This window comes from Cydia pomonella, chromosome 13 (assembly GCF_033807575.1).
Source record: "Cydia pomonella isolate Wapato2018A chromosome 13, ilCydPomo1, whole genome shotgun sequence".
NCBI classification, from domain to species: Eukaryota; Metazoa; Arthropoda; class Insecta; order Lepidoptera; family Tortricidae; genus Cydia; species Cydia pomonella.
Window position 1 is genome coordinate 12,780,493 of NC_084715.1, and position 18,396 is coordinate 12,798,888.

Genomic DNA, 18,396 nt, shown 5'->3' on the forward strand with positions numbered 1-18,396 from the left:
ATGCCAGATCGGTCGTCGAAACCCATTAAAGCAGGTCGGTCAGTCGGCGTTTATAAGTAGATAAAAGCTTTACAATTAAAGTTTATAATAGTTGTAAATCACAATCCTGCGGATTTCGTAGTGTATTATTTAGTACGGCTACCACCAGACCCACCAGATTGACACTGACATATTCGCCAGCATGTGCATAACTTACTTTCTATTAATTTCGCTCGTACGCGCATATTATTAAGAGCGAGATGTATAGAAACTAAGTTACGCAGACGTTCGCCGATATGACAGTTTGACACTGCTTAGGCACTCGTAGTAAAGCTACTCGTACTAGTATGATATTTAGGTATTATAGGTATTTTAACTAAAAAGCGCTGGTGGCCTAGAGGTAAGAGCGTGCGACTTGCAATCCGGAGGTCGCGGGTTCAAACCCCGGCTCGTACCAATGAGTTTTTCGGAACTTATGTACGAAATATCATTTGATATTTACCAGTCGCTTTTCGGTGAAGGAAAACATCGTGAGGAAACCGGACTAATCCCAACAAGGCCTAGTTTATCCTCTGGGTTGGAAGGTCTGATGGCAGTCGCTTTCGTAAAAACTAGTGCCTACGCCAAATCTTGGGATTAGTTGTCAAGTGGACCCCAGGCTCCCATGAGCCGTGGCAAATGCCGGGACAACGCGAGGAAGAAGAAGGTATTTTAACTAAACCTCACTGAATTATACTTAGGAAAGTAAGTTAGGTTAGGTAAGTTCAAATACGTTAAAATTGATAATACTTATAGAGAGGTTTAAAGAAACCGTGATTTAAAAATAAAAAAAAAGAATGATTCGCGATCACGAGTTTTTAGGGTTCCGTAGTCAACTACTTATTTATAGTGTTCTTGAAACTTGTGCAGCCATGTTGGTATTATTTAAATTACGAAATTCAACATGTGACTGTTGACAAATTAATTTAGAAAAATAGACTGTACCTATGTACATTTTTTCCAGATATTCGCTAAATTTGAGTAAGTATATCACCAAGCATATAGTACCTATATATATTATTACGAATATCAATTGGACTAGGTTTATCATTAGTTACATAAATGAATATATTTATAAAATTTAAATAAAAATATTTTTGGTTAAACTTAAAGTCCTTTTTACTTACGAATACTGTCACTGAAGCACTTGTTTACTGAACCAGTTCACACTAACAAGATAGGAACGCGCTAAACTAGAACTTATCTTATCACACACTTCAAAATAAATATTCGTTTCCAGAGTTGGTAAACAAATCAATCAGGCGCGCACGTGGGTCACCACGGTATTTAAATTTTACAAATAAACACAAATGAACATCGATCACACATTCACACGTTGCAGGACGCCGGTTTCACTCGCGCTGTTTTGTTTGTATAACCGTTTCCGAAATTGTCAATCTCAAAGTACCGTGTTTTTCTCAAGGAGTTTATAGACTGGTTTTTATGTACCTAAGTTGTCAGCTGACGTGTGTCGAAGTCTCAGCAGTTGTGGCCAGGTGTGGAGTGGAGTGAGGTCTGCGACGTGATGTGTCGTGTGGTCGAGCGCGCGCCGCGAGTGCGGTCGCCGGCTTTGTACGCGGGGGTATTTCGGTAGATCGCCACCATCGGACAATTCACGGCCGAGCGATGCGACCCAGCTTCAACCATCAGCACTCTAATAATAAACTTGTTTATATTTTTTACTACCTCCATATATTTTATTCTGATTCCGCTCTATTTCTACGATTACGGCGGCGACACTAACGCCCAAGCGACTCGAGGGTCCGCGGCCTCGGTGACCACGTGCTTCTCGAAATAGAAGGGTACGGTGGCAACACGAATCACCCATTTCATGGAATTATATTAAGATACGAGCCGAATGTGTTTGGAACGAGTGATGTGTCGTAAAGCACGCCCGACCCGTGGGCGGCAGAGGTCGCCGGATACTAGACGGCGGTCAGCTGCTGCCAGTTTGAGCATCGTAAATTCTAGCGCCGTTTGAAAACAACGTCGGGTCCAAGTCGTTAGTACATACCGTGATAGTATCAGAGATGGCGCTGCAGAAAGCGCCGAATCCGGAGTGCGCGGGCGGGGGAGTCTGGGGTGGCGTGGAACCGCCGGCGCGGTCCATGGCGGCGCGGGAGCGGCGCTAGCGCGCGCGGTCGGCTCACGGCGGAGCACTGCCGGCGGGCGGTCCGCTGCCGCTGCCGCGCGGCCGCCCGCCCGCCTAGGGCTGCCACCGATGCCAGCGACGCAGCACGCGCGGGCGATAAAGGCGGCCAGGTGCGAGTCACACGCTGTCAGCGAGTTATCTGGTACGTTTTACTATTTATTGGATTTATATTTTCTAAATAAGAATCTGGTTGCAACTTTCATCAACCCACCTTAATCTTGTCCGTCAACCGTATCTTTATATCATTAACAGAAACAATCGTTGTGTTGTATTATTTTCGCATATTATTATGCCAGATAACAATATAAAAATATTTGTCAGAAACTATTAAAATAACAATCCTGGAAAATTTTGGTAAATATGCAAGTACATGTGACTGTTCTGCATTCTAGCATAAGTAATTTCCTCCAGATAAAGAAACATTTATATACAACAAGAACTCATTTCAAAATTTCGATATAAATAATTTAAAATTTCGCTCAATTACAAACTTATTTTATTCCAATTCTAAAGCGCAAATCACAACCCTACATCTATTTGTCAACAATAGTTATGGTCAAGCTAAGTTAACTATAATTTGTTGTCGCACTTATCGCCCTACTGCCGCACAAATTATCCGGCCAATGTCAACCATGGGAACTTGATAACGACCTTCAATAAAGCCCTACGTAACCTTGAACTTTATTGACTTTCGCATTGTTGCTCCCTTATGAAACGGTAGGCATGTAAGTCAGTAAAGTAATTTCGAAAGGAGGAGAATAAATAAAATAATATAAACGCGTCTACCGACTCTACCGCGATTTCATTATTTTTACCTTAAATCCGACGTTTCAACGGGTTGCACCACCTGTGGTCACGGATGACAGTCATTCGTGACCACGTGACGTGAGCTTTTGCAATCCTTTATTATATAAGTAAATATGTGTTAGAAAACGCGAGAGTTTAAAGTGTTATAAAACAAAATTGAAATCTTATTTGAACAATATGATTATAATTTTTACGTATTAAACCAACCAAAACCTTTTTATGTAGTCATTACTAACCTTATCGTTCTAGTTAGGAAAATACTGCTTCAAAGCTAGTAATATTCAGTACCTATCGTGACTTGCAAGCTTGTCAGTTTTTTTATCAAATTAACGAGCTTTCTACGCGTCAATTTCGTGGAAATGGTAAATGTGATGGCGCGTGGGAAATATAAGCAATTCTTGTAACTAATTTACACCAAATAATGCACACGCTGTTTTTTACAGAACATAGGTACACTTGTTGTTATTCAAATGTAGTCTTGCTAAAGTGAAATCGGAAGCGGCTTAATTCCTTCTTTTTATTCAGATTTAATGTTAAATTATACGGGTAAACAATCAACATAAAAAAGTTTTTCGTCAATTTAAGTTTTGATACAAATTTTTATTGCTGACTGTACTTAGCTTTCATCAGGCAACGTCGTGACAATTCTAATAAACCCAAACACAATTAGGTTACGTTATTTTATCACAGAGTTCCCATGGTCACCTCCTGTCTCCATCATCAGACCAGCTCGATGGCATCATCAGGAAAAAAATTGGCTGATTTTTTTATGCTCATGACGTTAGCAAACATAGGGCTACAACCCTATGGTCCCGAAGCCACTACTAAAGTGAGCAAAGTTAAAAAATACAATGTGCTGAAGCCACTGTATGAAAAATAAATTAGAAAATATCTGCAGTTTTTCTGCTTGCGTTGCGCAATTGCGCCAGCCCTGCGGTCACGAGTCCGCGCCCTCGTGTTACATAAACCCTCCCGCTGCCCGCTACCTGTCTGTTGTCGTTTTGGCATGCCAGCCCACAACAATAACACTAAATAATTATAGACAGGCTATTTCCAACGCACTCATCACTTAGTACACGCCGCAAACAAGCGTGACCGATTTGAAACGTCCTGCGATGAAGTGCACTTGATAATAACTAATTAGCGCTCATTAAAAAGCGTTTACGGGGAAGTAAGTAGGTACTTGCATTCTTTGAATGATTCATGTGACTTTATGCGCTTGATAAACAAAACACTTGTGTTAAGGGTCTTGCTTTTCACACTTGCAATTTACTGGAATGGCCAGTAGGTACGTTTGCATGTGTCAGGTTTCCATATTTTTCTTAGCTTAGCGTTATAAACACTAATAGTTACTTACCGGCCTATCTAATGAAACGAGCTCAAATAGTGGAACAATCACGATGATTAACTGTATATAGATCGTGCCATTCACGAAGACGCGTGCTTTGACTCGTATGGTCATGTCATTAAAGGTTAGATTTGACGAATGACACGAACTATAAAACTACGAATTGCAAATAGTTCAACTGTAAAACATAAGTAAATAGTATGGTTTATTTTTTTCACACAGCACAGTGGTAAAAAAATGGGTAGTGGTTTTTTGGACTCCATCCTATTAAACACTAATCTAATTGCCAAGAGGTTGAACAATAAACACAATGCTCTTAGAGCAGTTTACAGTGCGTTTTATTTGATTTTCATGAAGACGGGTCAAGAACCTAGTTGGCCGACAAATTAGGCCACTGGACAGCCTAGAAAAACAATTTTAAATTTTCTTGGAAACAGAACATAGACTGGGGTCTAGGGAGTTTTGGATTACTTGTTCACATCAGACAATTGCATCTGACACTTGACATTTTTCTGTCCATTTCCGGGTCGTTATCGTTATGAGGATAGGCCACGGCCGCCCCGAAACCGCCTTTTCATACAAACGTAGTCCTCATTTTCCTCTCTGGATATTTACATTATTAAAACCGGCCAAGAGCATGTCGGGCCACGCTCAGTGTAGGGTTCCGTAGTTACTCTTCCGTCACAATAAGCTAAACTGGAGCTTAAAGTATAGTAAATTGTTAACCAAGGGATGAAACGGTACCTTTCACCCGAGTTAAACAAATAGACAAATTTGCATAATCAGTACCTAATTAAAGTCTTTTTACTATGAAGGGAAAACTTTTTGCGATAACTCAAAAACAGCTTAACTGATCATGTCCGCTATAGTTTTCATTTAATGTATTTCACGAGCTCTACTTCCACGATTTTTTTTCATATTTTTTGGACCTATGGTTCAAAAGTTAGAGGGGGGGGACACATTTTTTTTCTTTCGGAGCGATTATCTCCGAATATATTCACTTTATCAAAAAATGTTTCTTGAAAATCCCTATTAGTTTTGAAAGACCTTTCCAACGATACCCCACAATCTAGGGTTGAAGCGAAAAAAAAATTCACCCCCACTTTACGTGTAGGGGAGGTACCCTAAAAAAAATTAAATTTTTTGATTTTATTGTACGACTTTGTCGGCTTTTTTTATTTATATATCCATGCCAAATTTCAGCTTTCTAGCACTAACGACCACGGAGCAAAGCCTTGGACAGACAGACAGACAGACAGACAGACAGACAGACAGACAGACGGACATGGCGAAACTATAAGGGTTCCGTTTTATGCCATTTGGCTACGGAACCCTAAAAATGAGACTTGGCCTCCGACACAAGAGAGCGCCACTTTTCTCGGTCCTGTGCGACTTCTCGCCAATTCGAATTTTTAGTTATTATAAAAGTTAGAAGCATTTAAAAATTTGTATGAAATCTGTTTTTCGCTCCTGATTTTTACACAAATAAAAATAAGTTAACTGATTATAGTTAATATAGGTACATCAAAATATGTAAAAACATTTTGTCAATATCCGGAGTGGAAAATGGGGACTACGTTTCTATCATTCAATCATTTATAGAAAAGCGGCCGTGGCCTATCCTCTTGAGTAACTCTTTAGCCTTACCACGACTGCCTTAGCAGTGTCAAATTGACATATTCGCTGACAATCATCACATACATCACATCTCCCTCGCACTAATATGCGAGTATGAGTTAGATTAGATGCATATACATTCACCGCTGTACTACGGTCGTAGTAGCGGCCAATAACGTAGGTTTCCCGGTGTGTAGAGGAAATGCTTCGTAGAGGCAAATCAACAACATGTCGTGATTATTTAGAGTCTGTGCGGAAAGAGAAGAGTCGTGGAATATATGGGGCCCAATACATTCCACGACTCTTCTCTTTCCGAACAGACTCTAGCGCTGAATGGGTTAAGCACACGCCAGCAAATGGCAAAAAAAATGATACCGGTAGCAGCATGGTTACGTTTTTATCGCCTGTCACTCTCGCACTTACATACTTGTTAGAACGTGACAGGCATGATGACCGTGCTGACGCCCGAGTGATTTTAATTTCGGTGCATCACGCTCACACGTTTCACTATTAGATTTAAATCGGTCTAATCAGTGTTACACTTTTTTTTCAATTTTTTTTTAGCTTTTAGCTTGCAGAATGCTGCGTCACTCATACCAAAAACTTAAAACCTTTCTAAAAAAGAAAACCGACTTCAAAAAGGATAAAATAAAATATTATTCCTTTTATATGACCAACTATGGACCAACTGATATGTTTGAAGTCCAGGCATTCGGTTCGACATTGTGAAAGATTACTAGCACTTGGAACTTGGCAGTCTTGGCACTGACTTCTAACATATACAGCATATAAAAGGAATAATATTTTATTATACACTTTTTCAAGTCTGTTTTCGTTTTGATCAAGCGTTAGCGAAAGTCTCCGTTTCAGCTTGCGCAAAAATATAATAGAATAGAATTTGTTTTATTCATAAACACACAAACAGTAATAGACACATAAAAGAGAACATAGTGAGAGTAAAGTGTCACGAAATGGCCTCATCCAGCATGTTGCTGGCGACTTTCGTACGTCCGGATGTTTACCTCTGAAGGTCGCATTTCTCAACCGAATCTCATAAAATTTTGTGAGCAGTTTCGATAGTTAGATAAAAAATTCTACGGTTTCGTTTTTTGGAAAATGTTAAATATGGCGGAAATTGGCATAAAGTAGGACATAAGTGCCAGTAGAATTCGCTGTTATTATGACTCATCGTAAGTACCTATTATTTATTTTTTCGTTTTTAAGCTTATGAAGCTTACCGCAAGGTCTACAGCTCACAGAGCCACTAGTTGAAAAGGTATTTAACCGACTTCAAAAAAGGAGGACTGATGATATGTTTCAACTCGGTGACAAGCTATTTGGCTGTTACACTACCTACTGGTTAATAATACCCCCGCAAATAATGGACAGTTTTCTTAACCGCACCAGGCCGCGTAGCCAACGTTACAACGTTAACGCTCCGTAGCGTATCGCAGTCATCTCTCTCTATCACTCTTCCATATTAGTGCGACTGTGACCGTTGCGTTCCGTTCGCCACGGAGCGTGAACGATAGGCACGTTGGCTACGCGGGCAGGACTGGCATTCGGTTCGACAGTGAAAAAGATATTTTTTCCTATACATATATACTTACTGTCGCACTTGACATATGGAGTAGCCTGCGACAAAGCAAATCAAGCTGGCTGCCTGTCTGGAGGCCAATTGAAACTTACAAATTCATGTCATTCTGACACTGCTCGTGTATACATTTTGGTTGCACCAGTGAAAGCGAGTAACAACATATCAATAACATACATATACAGGGTGATTTCTGGGTCGTGATCCATAACCACTTTTTCTGAATCTATAAATGATTTACATAATCATACGGTAGTATTTGATTGAAAGATAATTAGTTTGATTTTTATTATTTTTCAAGTAAAATGAATTATATACGAAGTAATCATGGACACCCTATGACTTTTGACATACGCTGTATGGAAAGCGACAAGACGTCACATTGAGTAGGGTGACCAAACTGTATGCAAACATATTTTTTTCTACTTGTCATCTGAAAAATAATCATAATTATTGGTGATAATAAATAACGAGCAACATCATTAGACTCATCTTTGAATTCTGTATATCTAGTTCGAATGCCGCTCGAGTAATAATAATAATAACAGATACAGAAATTGATAAAATATACACATTGGTAGGTAACAACAGGCGGACTTATCGCTAAACAGCGATCTCTTCCAGACAACCTTCAGATAGTGAGATGGCGAACGAAGCGAAGTTAACGGGTGGTGCAAAAAAAATAAAAATAAAGAAAAAAGTAGTAAAAATACAATATAATACATATACTACACATATAAAGTTAAGATAGACTACATTTATTACTATATACAAAAAATATATACATATATAAATGACAAAGGAAGCCATAACAACGACAACGAGTTACATACACAACCGATTCAATCACGTGTGTTATTATCTTTTAACAGAATATTTTCTACATTTTTCACTGTACCTCCCATTTTATTTTCTGCGCAGATTTTTGGCGTACAAGCACAACAATGGCCGCCCACATAGCACAGGGAACCTTGCACTGGATATAGGCCACCATTGTGTTGTATGCACGCCTTGAGGAGTTCATTCGCCGTTGGCGTTCGATCTGTGGTCGGTGTGTGCGTGACGCCGACTATAGCGCAGATTTAGGCAGGTATTATTCTTATAGTGTTATGCAGGTATTATACTTTCGACGACCGGGTTGGCCTAATGGGTAGTGACATTGCCTACGAAGCTAATGGTCCCGGGTTCAAATCCTGGTAAGGGCATTTATTCGTGTGACGAGCATGGATATTTGTTCCTGAGTCATGGGTGTTTTCTATGTATTTAAGTATTTATAAATATTTATATATTATATATATCGTTGTCTAAGTACCCTCAACACAAGCCTTATTGAGCTTACTGTGGGACTTAGTCAATTTGTGTAATAATGTCCTATAATATTTATTTATTTATTTATTTATTTATTTATAGTCGCCTTATCTTGCATAGGTAGTATGCGCGCAAATTATATAGATATATGAAATGTCTTATGGCTATAGGTAGGTACTACTAAAATTTAGATATTATTGCTCAGTTCGTTGTGCATTACGATACAGGTGCGAAAAGTAGGAAATCGCACTTGTATCGTACAACATTGTACAGTACATATGGCTCTTTATATTTTCGACGTAGTTACGTAATCTGCTAATTATCGCACTTGTGCGGTAAATTATATAACAAACAAACATATTATTTATGTACAAACTACCTTAATATAAATGACAATAAGGTCGCGTATACATATTTTTGGCATTTTGTCCGTGTCGATATTTATTACCTTGACTGGATTAAATTTGTAACTAATTTTTTTAAAGATAATTAAATTAAGTTGACCCAAATTAAACATTTGTGAGTTCAAGGCTAAGCAAACATTACTTATATTGCATTAACTTGTCACAGTCAATGCCCTGTTATCTTAAAATCCCTTTACGAGAAGTATATGTACCTAACTCTAAATAGAGATCCATGAAATTAAAACAACAGCAGCCATTAAAGTTGGCTTTTGTTCGCGCTCAGAGTGGACACCTGTTTACACGTGGTGCTGCGTTTCACGTTCGTCACAGTTTTGTTAAATAGGGTTCCCGAATAAAATAAATCGAAAAATTATTATGTTACTGGGTAATCATAAAATTCGTCTTAGAATAATATATGTTAACGGCACCAATCATGGGACATTTAAGAGAAAAATTGGAGTATTTTGGATATTTCACCGACATCTGTAAAATTTCGATCGCTTTATGCTTTAAAAATTGAATGTCCAATTCATCCTCTGTTTTCTATGTAATTAATGAAAGCAACTGCAATTGGTTTCAATAATATTAACCAATTAAAACTATGAATTTTTGCTCCAGCCATGGAATGTATGGCGTCATTAATTTTCAAACTAACAAACATCAATGAAAAATCAAACTTATAGCAGCTCTTTGGCTCTTGTTTATGGTAATTTATTTATTTATTTAAACTTTATTGCACACATAAAGAAACATGTACAAATGAAAAAATTATCTACCAGTCAACCATTGGGTCAAACAGAGACATTTGTGTATGTTGGTGCAGGAAAAATTAATAACAAGTAATAAGGGAAAAATTAAACGTGAAGTCAAATAATATTAAAAATATATAAATAATTAAATACTACTATTTATATAATGTATAAAAGATAGACTAATACATAAAATTATGTACATATACATGATGGTGAACCTTAAGTTCTTCTGACAGAAGATGCTTGCGAAGTAGGCGTTTGAAAACGGGTTTGCTTAGGGTTTGTCGAATAAAGAGAGGGAGGGAATTCCAGAGAAGGATTGCCTCAACGGCGAAAGAGTTAGACATAAAACAAGTACGGCGAGAAGGAATCGAGAGTTTGAGAGAACGGGAGGAACGGAGTTTACATCCTGGACGGGGGGTGATGAAGGTGAATTTATACGTAGAGGAAGGCTCGAACAAAATGGAGAATAAAATACTCAGGATTCTAAAGGACCTACGACGACGGATGGAGAGCCAATTTAGCTGACGGCGATAAAAAGAAACATGGTCGTATTAGCGACGTCCGATAATGAAACGTATGCCATTATTCATAAGACGGTACTCCTGAGAGATATTAGTCGTGCACGCCTCCGCATAGTCAATAACTGGCAAAATTAGAGCCTGCACGAGTAATTTCTAGTATTAAATATTAGTAATATATTGTCAGCGTTTAAAAACTGATGGTAAATACTTGTTTTATAGGATTTGTCTATACCATCCCATTACTGGTGCCGGTTCCATTAAAGGGTTTTTACTATAGGTTGCATAAAATAGATTTTTATGCGTATAATAGTATTTTATACAATCGTGATATAATAGAGACCTTTTCATTTGAGTAAAGTACGAGATTTAAAAGCTTGATTATATCACTATTGTATACAATACTTTTTCTACGAGTCATAAAAATTTTTTTTTACTATAAAACCTAAATAAGTAATGAAAATTGGTAAGTATCTAAGTAGACAAAAGACACAAACGCGCGACTCTTTGCCCGCCCGTCCCCCGTTCTATGGGAGCGCGGTGGCACGTGATTGGTAATTTTTTTATAGTTGACTACGGCGTATCGAAATAAATTTCATAGTTGAGTTGGGAGCCCATACATGAAAGTACGCAATTATAGTTTGGTATACGAAATCTTAATCGCAAGAATGGCAGACAAAAGATGGACTAACGAGATAACTATGTGGCCCGGACCAATAGGCAAACACAAAGATGGAAGACCGAAGACAAAGTGGACTCTAACAGCACAAGACCGATCTAACTGGCTCTCTCTGGAGGAGGCCTTTACCATAAGGTAGGAATATTCTTAGTGTTATTTAAAAATTCAATTTGAAATTTTATTTATGTAAAAATAATGTCATTTTTGACTAGTTATCATAATTATGTATATTCCTTCCAATTTTCGAATCATGTTGACATTGTAACTAACTTGCAAGAAAAAAAGGCTTTTTAATTTTTTTATTTAATTATTCGAAATCTTAATAAGAATAACAGTTGACGAGTAGAAAAATACTTTTTACAGTACATATGGGGCTACTTTATAGCACTAGTGCGAGAAGTAGCATATTATGTTACTGTGTCGAACATTTAAAGGGCCATATGTACTGTAAAACGTTGTACGATACATGTGCGAATAGGTAATTCGCAACTCGTGTCGATTTAAAACACTCCCTTCGGTCGTGTTTTAATTTATCGCCACTCGTTTCGAATTTCCTATTTTTCGCACTTGTATCGTAATGTACTATTTTAATCACAGCTACAACCCACCACATATGCATCGCTTCACGCTGCGTGTCTCTGGAACTGCCTGACAAACTTCTTCTAATGTCCTTTTATACTTGAACTAAGAAACTGCATTTGTTATTTCTTGCATCTGCGATGAAACCACAACACAACGATTTCCCAGAAGACAACTATCTCCTGAAAAATTGTAAAACGTGATTTCCATTCGGATCTCTCTTACAACATGTTATTTTTATTTAGCTTTCTACGTAGTCAGCGAAGAATCTAAAAATGAGAAGCCTTTGAGGGTCTCATAAATACTTACTATTTTTGGTAACATAAGAATAAGACTGCGCCACTTGCACCATTCCACTAACCCGGGGTTAACCGGTTAAACCGTTAACCCAGTGACAAATTGTACTAGTAACCATGGTAACTCCACGTTTTACCGGTTAACCCCGGGTTAGTGGGCCGGTGCAAGTGGCCCTAAACATCAGAAGAGCTAACATTAACTAATTCTTATCATATAAGTAATGTGTTTAAGAAACCCTATAATGAAAATGTGAAGTGCTAATTTCTAATGCTTCTTTGCTACACAGCGATTTTAACCGATCTCTATACCATCGCCAGACCATTTTGACCTCCGATTGACCATATCTATTTTCAATCTATGGATCAAGTTAAATTAGGACTACATTAGTTCAACTTTTACAATGTGAGACAAAATATATTTTAGATAGCCCGGTTACATTATAGATACGAACTTACGGAACCAACTACAGAAAATGATAAACTTACGCTTGTAAATTATGAAATATACTTATTTGTAAAAGTACAATTCATTTAGAGACTATGTTTCAGTATAGTATGATAACAACGTCGTTAAAATGCTACGGCAAACAGTAAAGATAGTAAATTTCTATTTTTTCATAGTGTTTATAAGTTGTGTGGTGGAATGTCGAAGGGTGAAAAGGGTTGTGGGAGGTTCGGAGATCGAGTGCGGTAATAAACTCAGTAATAAATATTATTACACTTTTAACGGTGTCTTTAAACTTTGTTGGTCATAAAGGTTTCTCGTAAAATCATGTATGACATGATTTTAATTAAATAATGAACCACGCACTGTGGTTTCCATCGCTTAGTGTCGTGACTCGTGTCGATTTAAAACACTCCCTTCGGTCGTGCTTTAATTGATCGCCACTCGTTTCCTATTTTTCGCACTTGTATCGTAATGTACTATTATTGCCTGCCGCACGCACAGATTTAAAGGTAACCCGGTGAGAGCTTAACTTGGTCCATCGCATTGAGGGCTGCAATATAGGTATTGTGCCATCCACTCTGCCCTGAACTTGAACAACAAGCCTCTCCATAGCGTCATGTTCCCTGCGCGTAACGAGACGAGACTTCGTTGCCTTTGTGATGTTGCGGTCTCTCCAGATCTTAGAGAATTTCTCCATGGCAGACCTAGTAATGGCGACGCGTCGCTTGTTTTTTTTTAATTCTACGTCGGTGGCAAACAAGCATACAACCCGTCTGATGGTAAGCAGTCTCCGTAGCCTATGTACGCCTGCAAATCCAGAGGAAGAGGAACTACATGCGCGTTGCTGACCCTAAACCCCTCTCCCCCTCGTTGAGCTCTGGCAACCTTACTCACCGGCAGGAACACAACACTACACTGAAAAAAATAGATAGCCGAACTGGTTTTGTAACTTTACTAAATAACTAAACTACGGTTATAAGAAAATAAACTTTGCATAAATTTACAAACTTATTTTGTAGTGTATACCCAGTACCTGAACACTGATAGCCAAACACGGTTTTGTAACATATAACACATAGTTCGCAAGTCCCAATTTTTGTGTAAACAGTAACCAAAATTTTGTTACAGTTATGCAAACCATTTCTTTCAGTGTATGAGTAGGGTCTAGTATTATTTGGCTGCGGTTTTCTGTAAGGTGGAGGTACTTCTCCAGTTGGGCTCTGCTCTAGATCTGGAATAACATCCGCTGTGATGTGCCCTACCACACAAAGCGAGATGACATTCACAAAGCTCATACCTCTCTTTTGGACGTAGTTTAAGGACGTACCCGGGTCCCAAATCCCGGGTTGATTTCATCTTCGGAGCCTCCGCCGTCTGAGAATAATGACCCCAAGTATATGTATTGTAAGAACTGATGTTAATCTGACATGGCTATTTGTACGTTACCTACTTTAGCTATAGCCATTCATTTGACGTGCCCCGCCCCGCAAAAAACGGGAGACTGTTTTGTACAGAAAATTACAGACAAAGCGTCTCCAATTGTTAAATCCTCCAAGACGGAAATACATAAAATATTTTACTGTCGTCAATATACGAACGTTTTTTGCCTAAATACCTACTATGTATTTAGAGTGAAACCGGGCAATTCAATTAAGCATATAAAAAACTAGACTATTTACTATTAGATGTAATTTACGATTTCCGGAGGCACATTTGCACTTTAAAAATCTTATCTTAATCATTTCGAGGTCCCTATAGTCATGGCAACCCTGCTCTAGATCCATTTGAAATTGTTGAATACAATCCGATATAGAATTAGAGATGATAGTTTGAAGTATTTTATTACCTTTACACCTGGTGATGTGGTGATGGCATTTGGGTGGAGTCCAAAAGTAAGACATTTTCATTTTCTCTTAGTTTTCGTTGTGCAATATAAATTAAACATGTAATTGTTTTTTATTTTTTCATGCGATGGAATTTCTTTCTTTCGTGAAATTACATTGTAAATTAACTACTTATCGTCTACTACCTACCGGATTTTTGTGAGCCGTCCACACCGGACATGTATCTCCGGTGTGGACGGCTCACACACATGAGTGGCGTGCGAATCCGCATCTAATGGCTGTCGTAAACTTCTGTCAAAGCTATCCATAATTATAGATTTAATTACTTTTGTTAGGTGATCAACTGCGTGTAGCATCTCTCCGCAATACAACCAACGGGCAGCATCTATGTGGAGCAACGCTGCTCACTCAGGTAGAATAAAGTTCCATTTAGCTTGAGTTAGAAGCTGAAACGCAACATAAGAGTTAGTTAGGTGTAAACTATTTATTTATTTAAAAAAATGTTGTCACTCGTTCCGGTCAATTTTATGTTCTCCTGAGGACTCTTTTTAAACCATGATTTTATAAGTAGCATTCAATTCACCAGTAATGCATTTTTGTACTATCTATTTGACATCACTTTCTTAGCTTTTGAAAAAGTTTGTTGTTAACATCAACAAGAAATAGTATTTGACCGACTAGGGCAATAATATAAACATTTATAGAATGTGATCTCGGTAACGTATGAAGTCTATAAATAACATTTTTTTACGCATAGTGAATCTACATGGTGTAACAAAAACAGTGGGGATCCGTTTAAGGGCATATTACACATTTTCCTAATCAGAACACGATAAATACCGAATATGCCCTTAAACGGATCCCCTCCATTTTTATTTGGCAGTCTAACCAAACTCTTAAGAGTTTTTGTAGCATAAACTATATTAAGTACTTTAGCTTAGGCCTTCGTCTCCCGTTTACGTCGCTACTGTCTGCCCTGGTGCTGTACGTAGCGCACGGCGTGAACCGGAGGATCAAACTTCCAAATTGTCCCCAGGAGGTTGCCAGCACTGCCGCGCACTGCGTCCATGGCACGGGCTACCTTCTTCAGCTGAACAATTTCTGCGGCGACCCGCCGCATGCGACAGTCTTAGAAATATTTACGCACGAGCTTTATGACAAGTAAGTCTTTGCCTTGACTGCATTTTATTTAACAAGGGAGCAAAATACGGCTACAACCAGTTTTGACATTGACATATTCACTTACTTCTACGTAACTTACTTTCAATACATCTCGCTTGCACTAAATAATATGCCAATACGAGCAAGATGAGAAAGTAAGTTACGTAGACGTGAGCGAATATGTAAATTTCAAAACTGGCGGTACTTAGCCGTAAAGTTGTCGTTTATACCTGAGATCCAAGCAAGTGCAAGGTTGCACAAAGTGGAATCTTGAGCGTTGCCAGTATTTTAGAGGTAATTTTAGAAGGTGTATTATATTACAAATCTAAATTAACGCTAATTATTTAGTATTTATTACAAAACAGCTGAAATTAAATTAAATTACTTTGCACTCTAAAGGATAAAATGCAACGTTGAATAAGTACTTATCAAAAAATAAGATAAAGAGCGAGTGTGGTGAAAATTAATACAAGGTAACTACGTATGAGTAGGTATTAAGTACCTATACTACCTATAGTCATTTATATGTATTATATATTATCAGAGTCAAATAGATATCTTTGAAATTGATTTTATCAAAATTACCCGCACTTAACTATTTCTAAACACGGCACTATAAAAGCGCGCCGACTTATTCTTATCAATTTGTAATCATGCTTAGGAATACTAATTAAGGCTTTATAATGCCGCTGGTGGAAAGCACGGCATGCTTTGCCTGCCGCTCTTGTATTCGTCGGACGTCATGACTTTCCTGATTCACGAGACATTTTGTCTCAATTATAAGCGAGTCCCTAGTATAAGTAGAACTAAACATTCATAGCAATTAATGCGGATGAGAGTTCTCACTTGTATCGGTTTGTGTTTGCGTAGTCAATTATTGTTGTGAATACAGGTCATGACTGCTAATATCGACCTTCTGCCTACTTACACTACTTTGCCCGGCAAGGTCATAAAAGGTGAGCAAATATCCTTTGTTTATGAACGCTGACGTGCAGCTTGTAAAATTTAAAACCGCCATAAATTCGGGAAACCCGTGAAATAAAGATCAATTATCGCTATTTACCAATGCCACGCTAACGTGCACCTACTCGTATATTCGACACGTATTTTGTAAACATACTCAGAGCAAAGATTTTATGTTTTCAACTCAATCGCCCCATACTTGCAGGCCCAATGTACTTAATACTGCCTACATAGGCCTGCATTTTTATTTAGTCTGCGTCAAAAGTGTTATAGCAGTTTTCATTCATAAGTAATTACTTATAAAAACTTAATTTAAGCTTACTATAACTATAGTACTTTCAAACTTTAAGATTATACATTGTATGGAGACGACAGGATGACACCTGTCACCGACGTCACCGTACCCCTCAGGTTAAAAAATACCATACATCTTTCATGAACTAATTTTGTCTATACTTTATGCAGGATTTGGATTAAGTAATGAGTACCTATTGAAATATCGCCATGTGATTTTTTACACGAAGCGAATAGAGGCCCCACTATATAACGTTCGCTGGCTTCACAGAAAACCAGCGCCGTTGACAACCCTAATAAGTTGTGCCAACTGCATTGCTGAGTGGAGAACATTTCAGCTTCTTTCACATTTTTGGTATGCATTTTGTAATGTAATGATGTGTTGCCTGAATAAATATTATTCTATTCTAACATAATATAGAGGCAGTATTAACAAAGTTCTGAATGCAAAATGTTGTTTTAGGTATTCACGTGCTCACGATATTGCTTTGCTTCGAGTAGAGCGACTAGATTTGCCAGGACTTAATGGAAACGTGCTGCCTGAGCATTCGTTTGGCGCTGGAGGTAGGTATAGGTATGTAGATACCGGTGCAACCAATTCTATTTTCGTAACTTCAGTTTGAGTGGAAAACTTTGGTAATAAGAGTAGATTGATTTGAAATTCTGTCTAGGTTTCTTAAGAAAGGCAATACTGCAATGTTTAGCTTAGATTTTAGCTCAATATTTTAGTAAATTCCGTAACACACTTCAGAGTAGAATCAGATGATTATGTGAAACATGATTACCTTAGAACAACCCTACCTATTTTATCCTTTAGTCGAGTTACGAATTAAAAAAAGAAACTCCTAGAAATAGGCCCCTAGCACGATTGCGAGTTGCGACACCACAATATCACGCGTGAGAGATAGACTGCAGATTTCATTTAACTGTTGGTATAGGTAAAGTTAAAATCATAAGAGCGTGCGAGATTTGTACTGGACTGTCATTATTCATAAATCATAAATTATTTATTTGCGGGAATAGGGTCAGATTACAGTTGTTATATATACATAAAGTTTCTCCTAATTCAACCGTCCACAAACAGCATGAAAATATTAGATGTATTTCTTAAACTAAGTATTTATTACAATATACGTTATGTTACTCTATGATTTATTAAAAATAATCGTGAAGTGAATAAAACATTTTATTTATCAGCGATTCATGTAGGGTTTTCTTAAATTTATTAATTGGCAAGCATTTAATGTCAGGTGGCAACTTATTAAATATTTCCACACACATTGCAGGGACATTTTTGTTAAAAATAGCAGCTTTTTTTGCATTCCAACTACAGGTCTATCACCTTTTCTGGTATTAGAAATACTAGAAAAGGTATATATCTAGCTGAAATAAATATTTCAGGGTGTTGTTTTACAAATTTGGCTACTTCAAAAACATACAGGCACGGAAACTGCAGAACTTTAAGCTAAAGAAACATCGGTTTACATGAATCGTCCTAATTCTCTTACGAAATCCTCGCCAGTTTTCGTGAATGTCTATATTTATTAGAAAGGTACTAGTAGTCTATGTGCCACCCGAAAAACCTGTCTCAGCGCAATCGTGCTAGGTTTG

General features: G+C 37.8%; 2 protein-coding genes across 4 annotated transcripts in view; one reads left to right on the forward strand and one right to left on the reverse strand.

Moving 5' to 3' along the window:
• The window catches only part of LOC133524244 (calcium-binding protein E63-1-like), a 33,986-nt gene extending 31,815 nt beyond the window's left edge, over positions 1-2,171 (reverse strand). Inside the window, exon 1 of one of the 3 annotated variants that reach the window (XM_061860144.1) lies at positions 2,033-2,171. In XM_061860144.1, the coding sequence (XP_061716128.1) occupies positions 2,033-2,128 (96 nt within the window). In that variant the 5' untranslated portion in view covers positions 2,129-2,171. Of the gene's footprint in view, positions 1-1,467; positions 1,602-2,032 lie in introns of those variants that run through there. The other 2 variants (XM_061860147.1, XM_061860148.1) reach the window with 2 other exon arrangements.
• Positions 1-18,396, forward strand: part of LOC133524568 (trypsin beta-like) — a 20,507-nt gene continuing 2,111 nt past the window's right edge. The window contains exons 1-6 of the mRNA XM_061860652.1: positions 1-34; positions 2,019-2,312; positions 14,703-14,779; positions 15,404-15,528; positions 17,057-17,140; positions 17,249-17,349. Coding sequence (XP_061716636.1) covers positions 1-34; positions 2,019-2,312; positions 14,703-14,779; positions 15,404-15,528; positions 17,057-17,140; positions 17,249-17,349 — 715 coding nt within the window. The remainder of the gene's footprint in view (positions 35-2,018; positions 2,313-14,702; positions 14,780-15,403; positions 15,529-17,056; positions 17,141-17,248; positions 17,350-18,396) is intronic.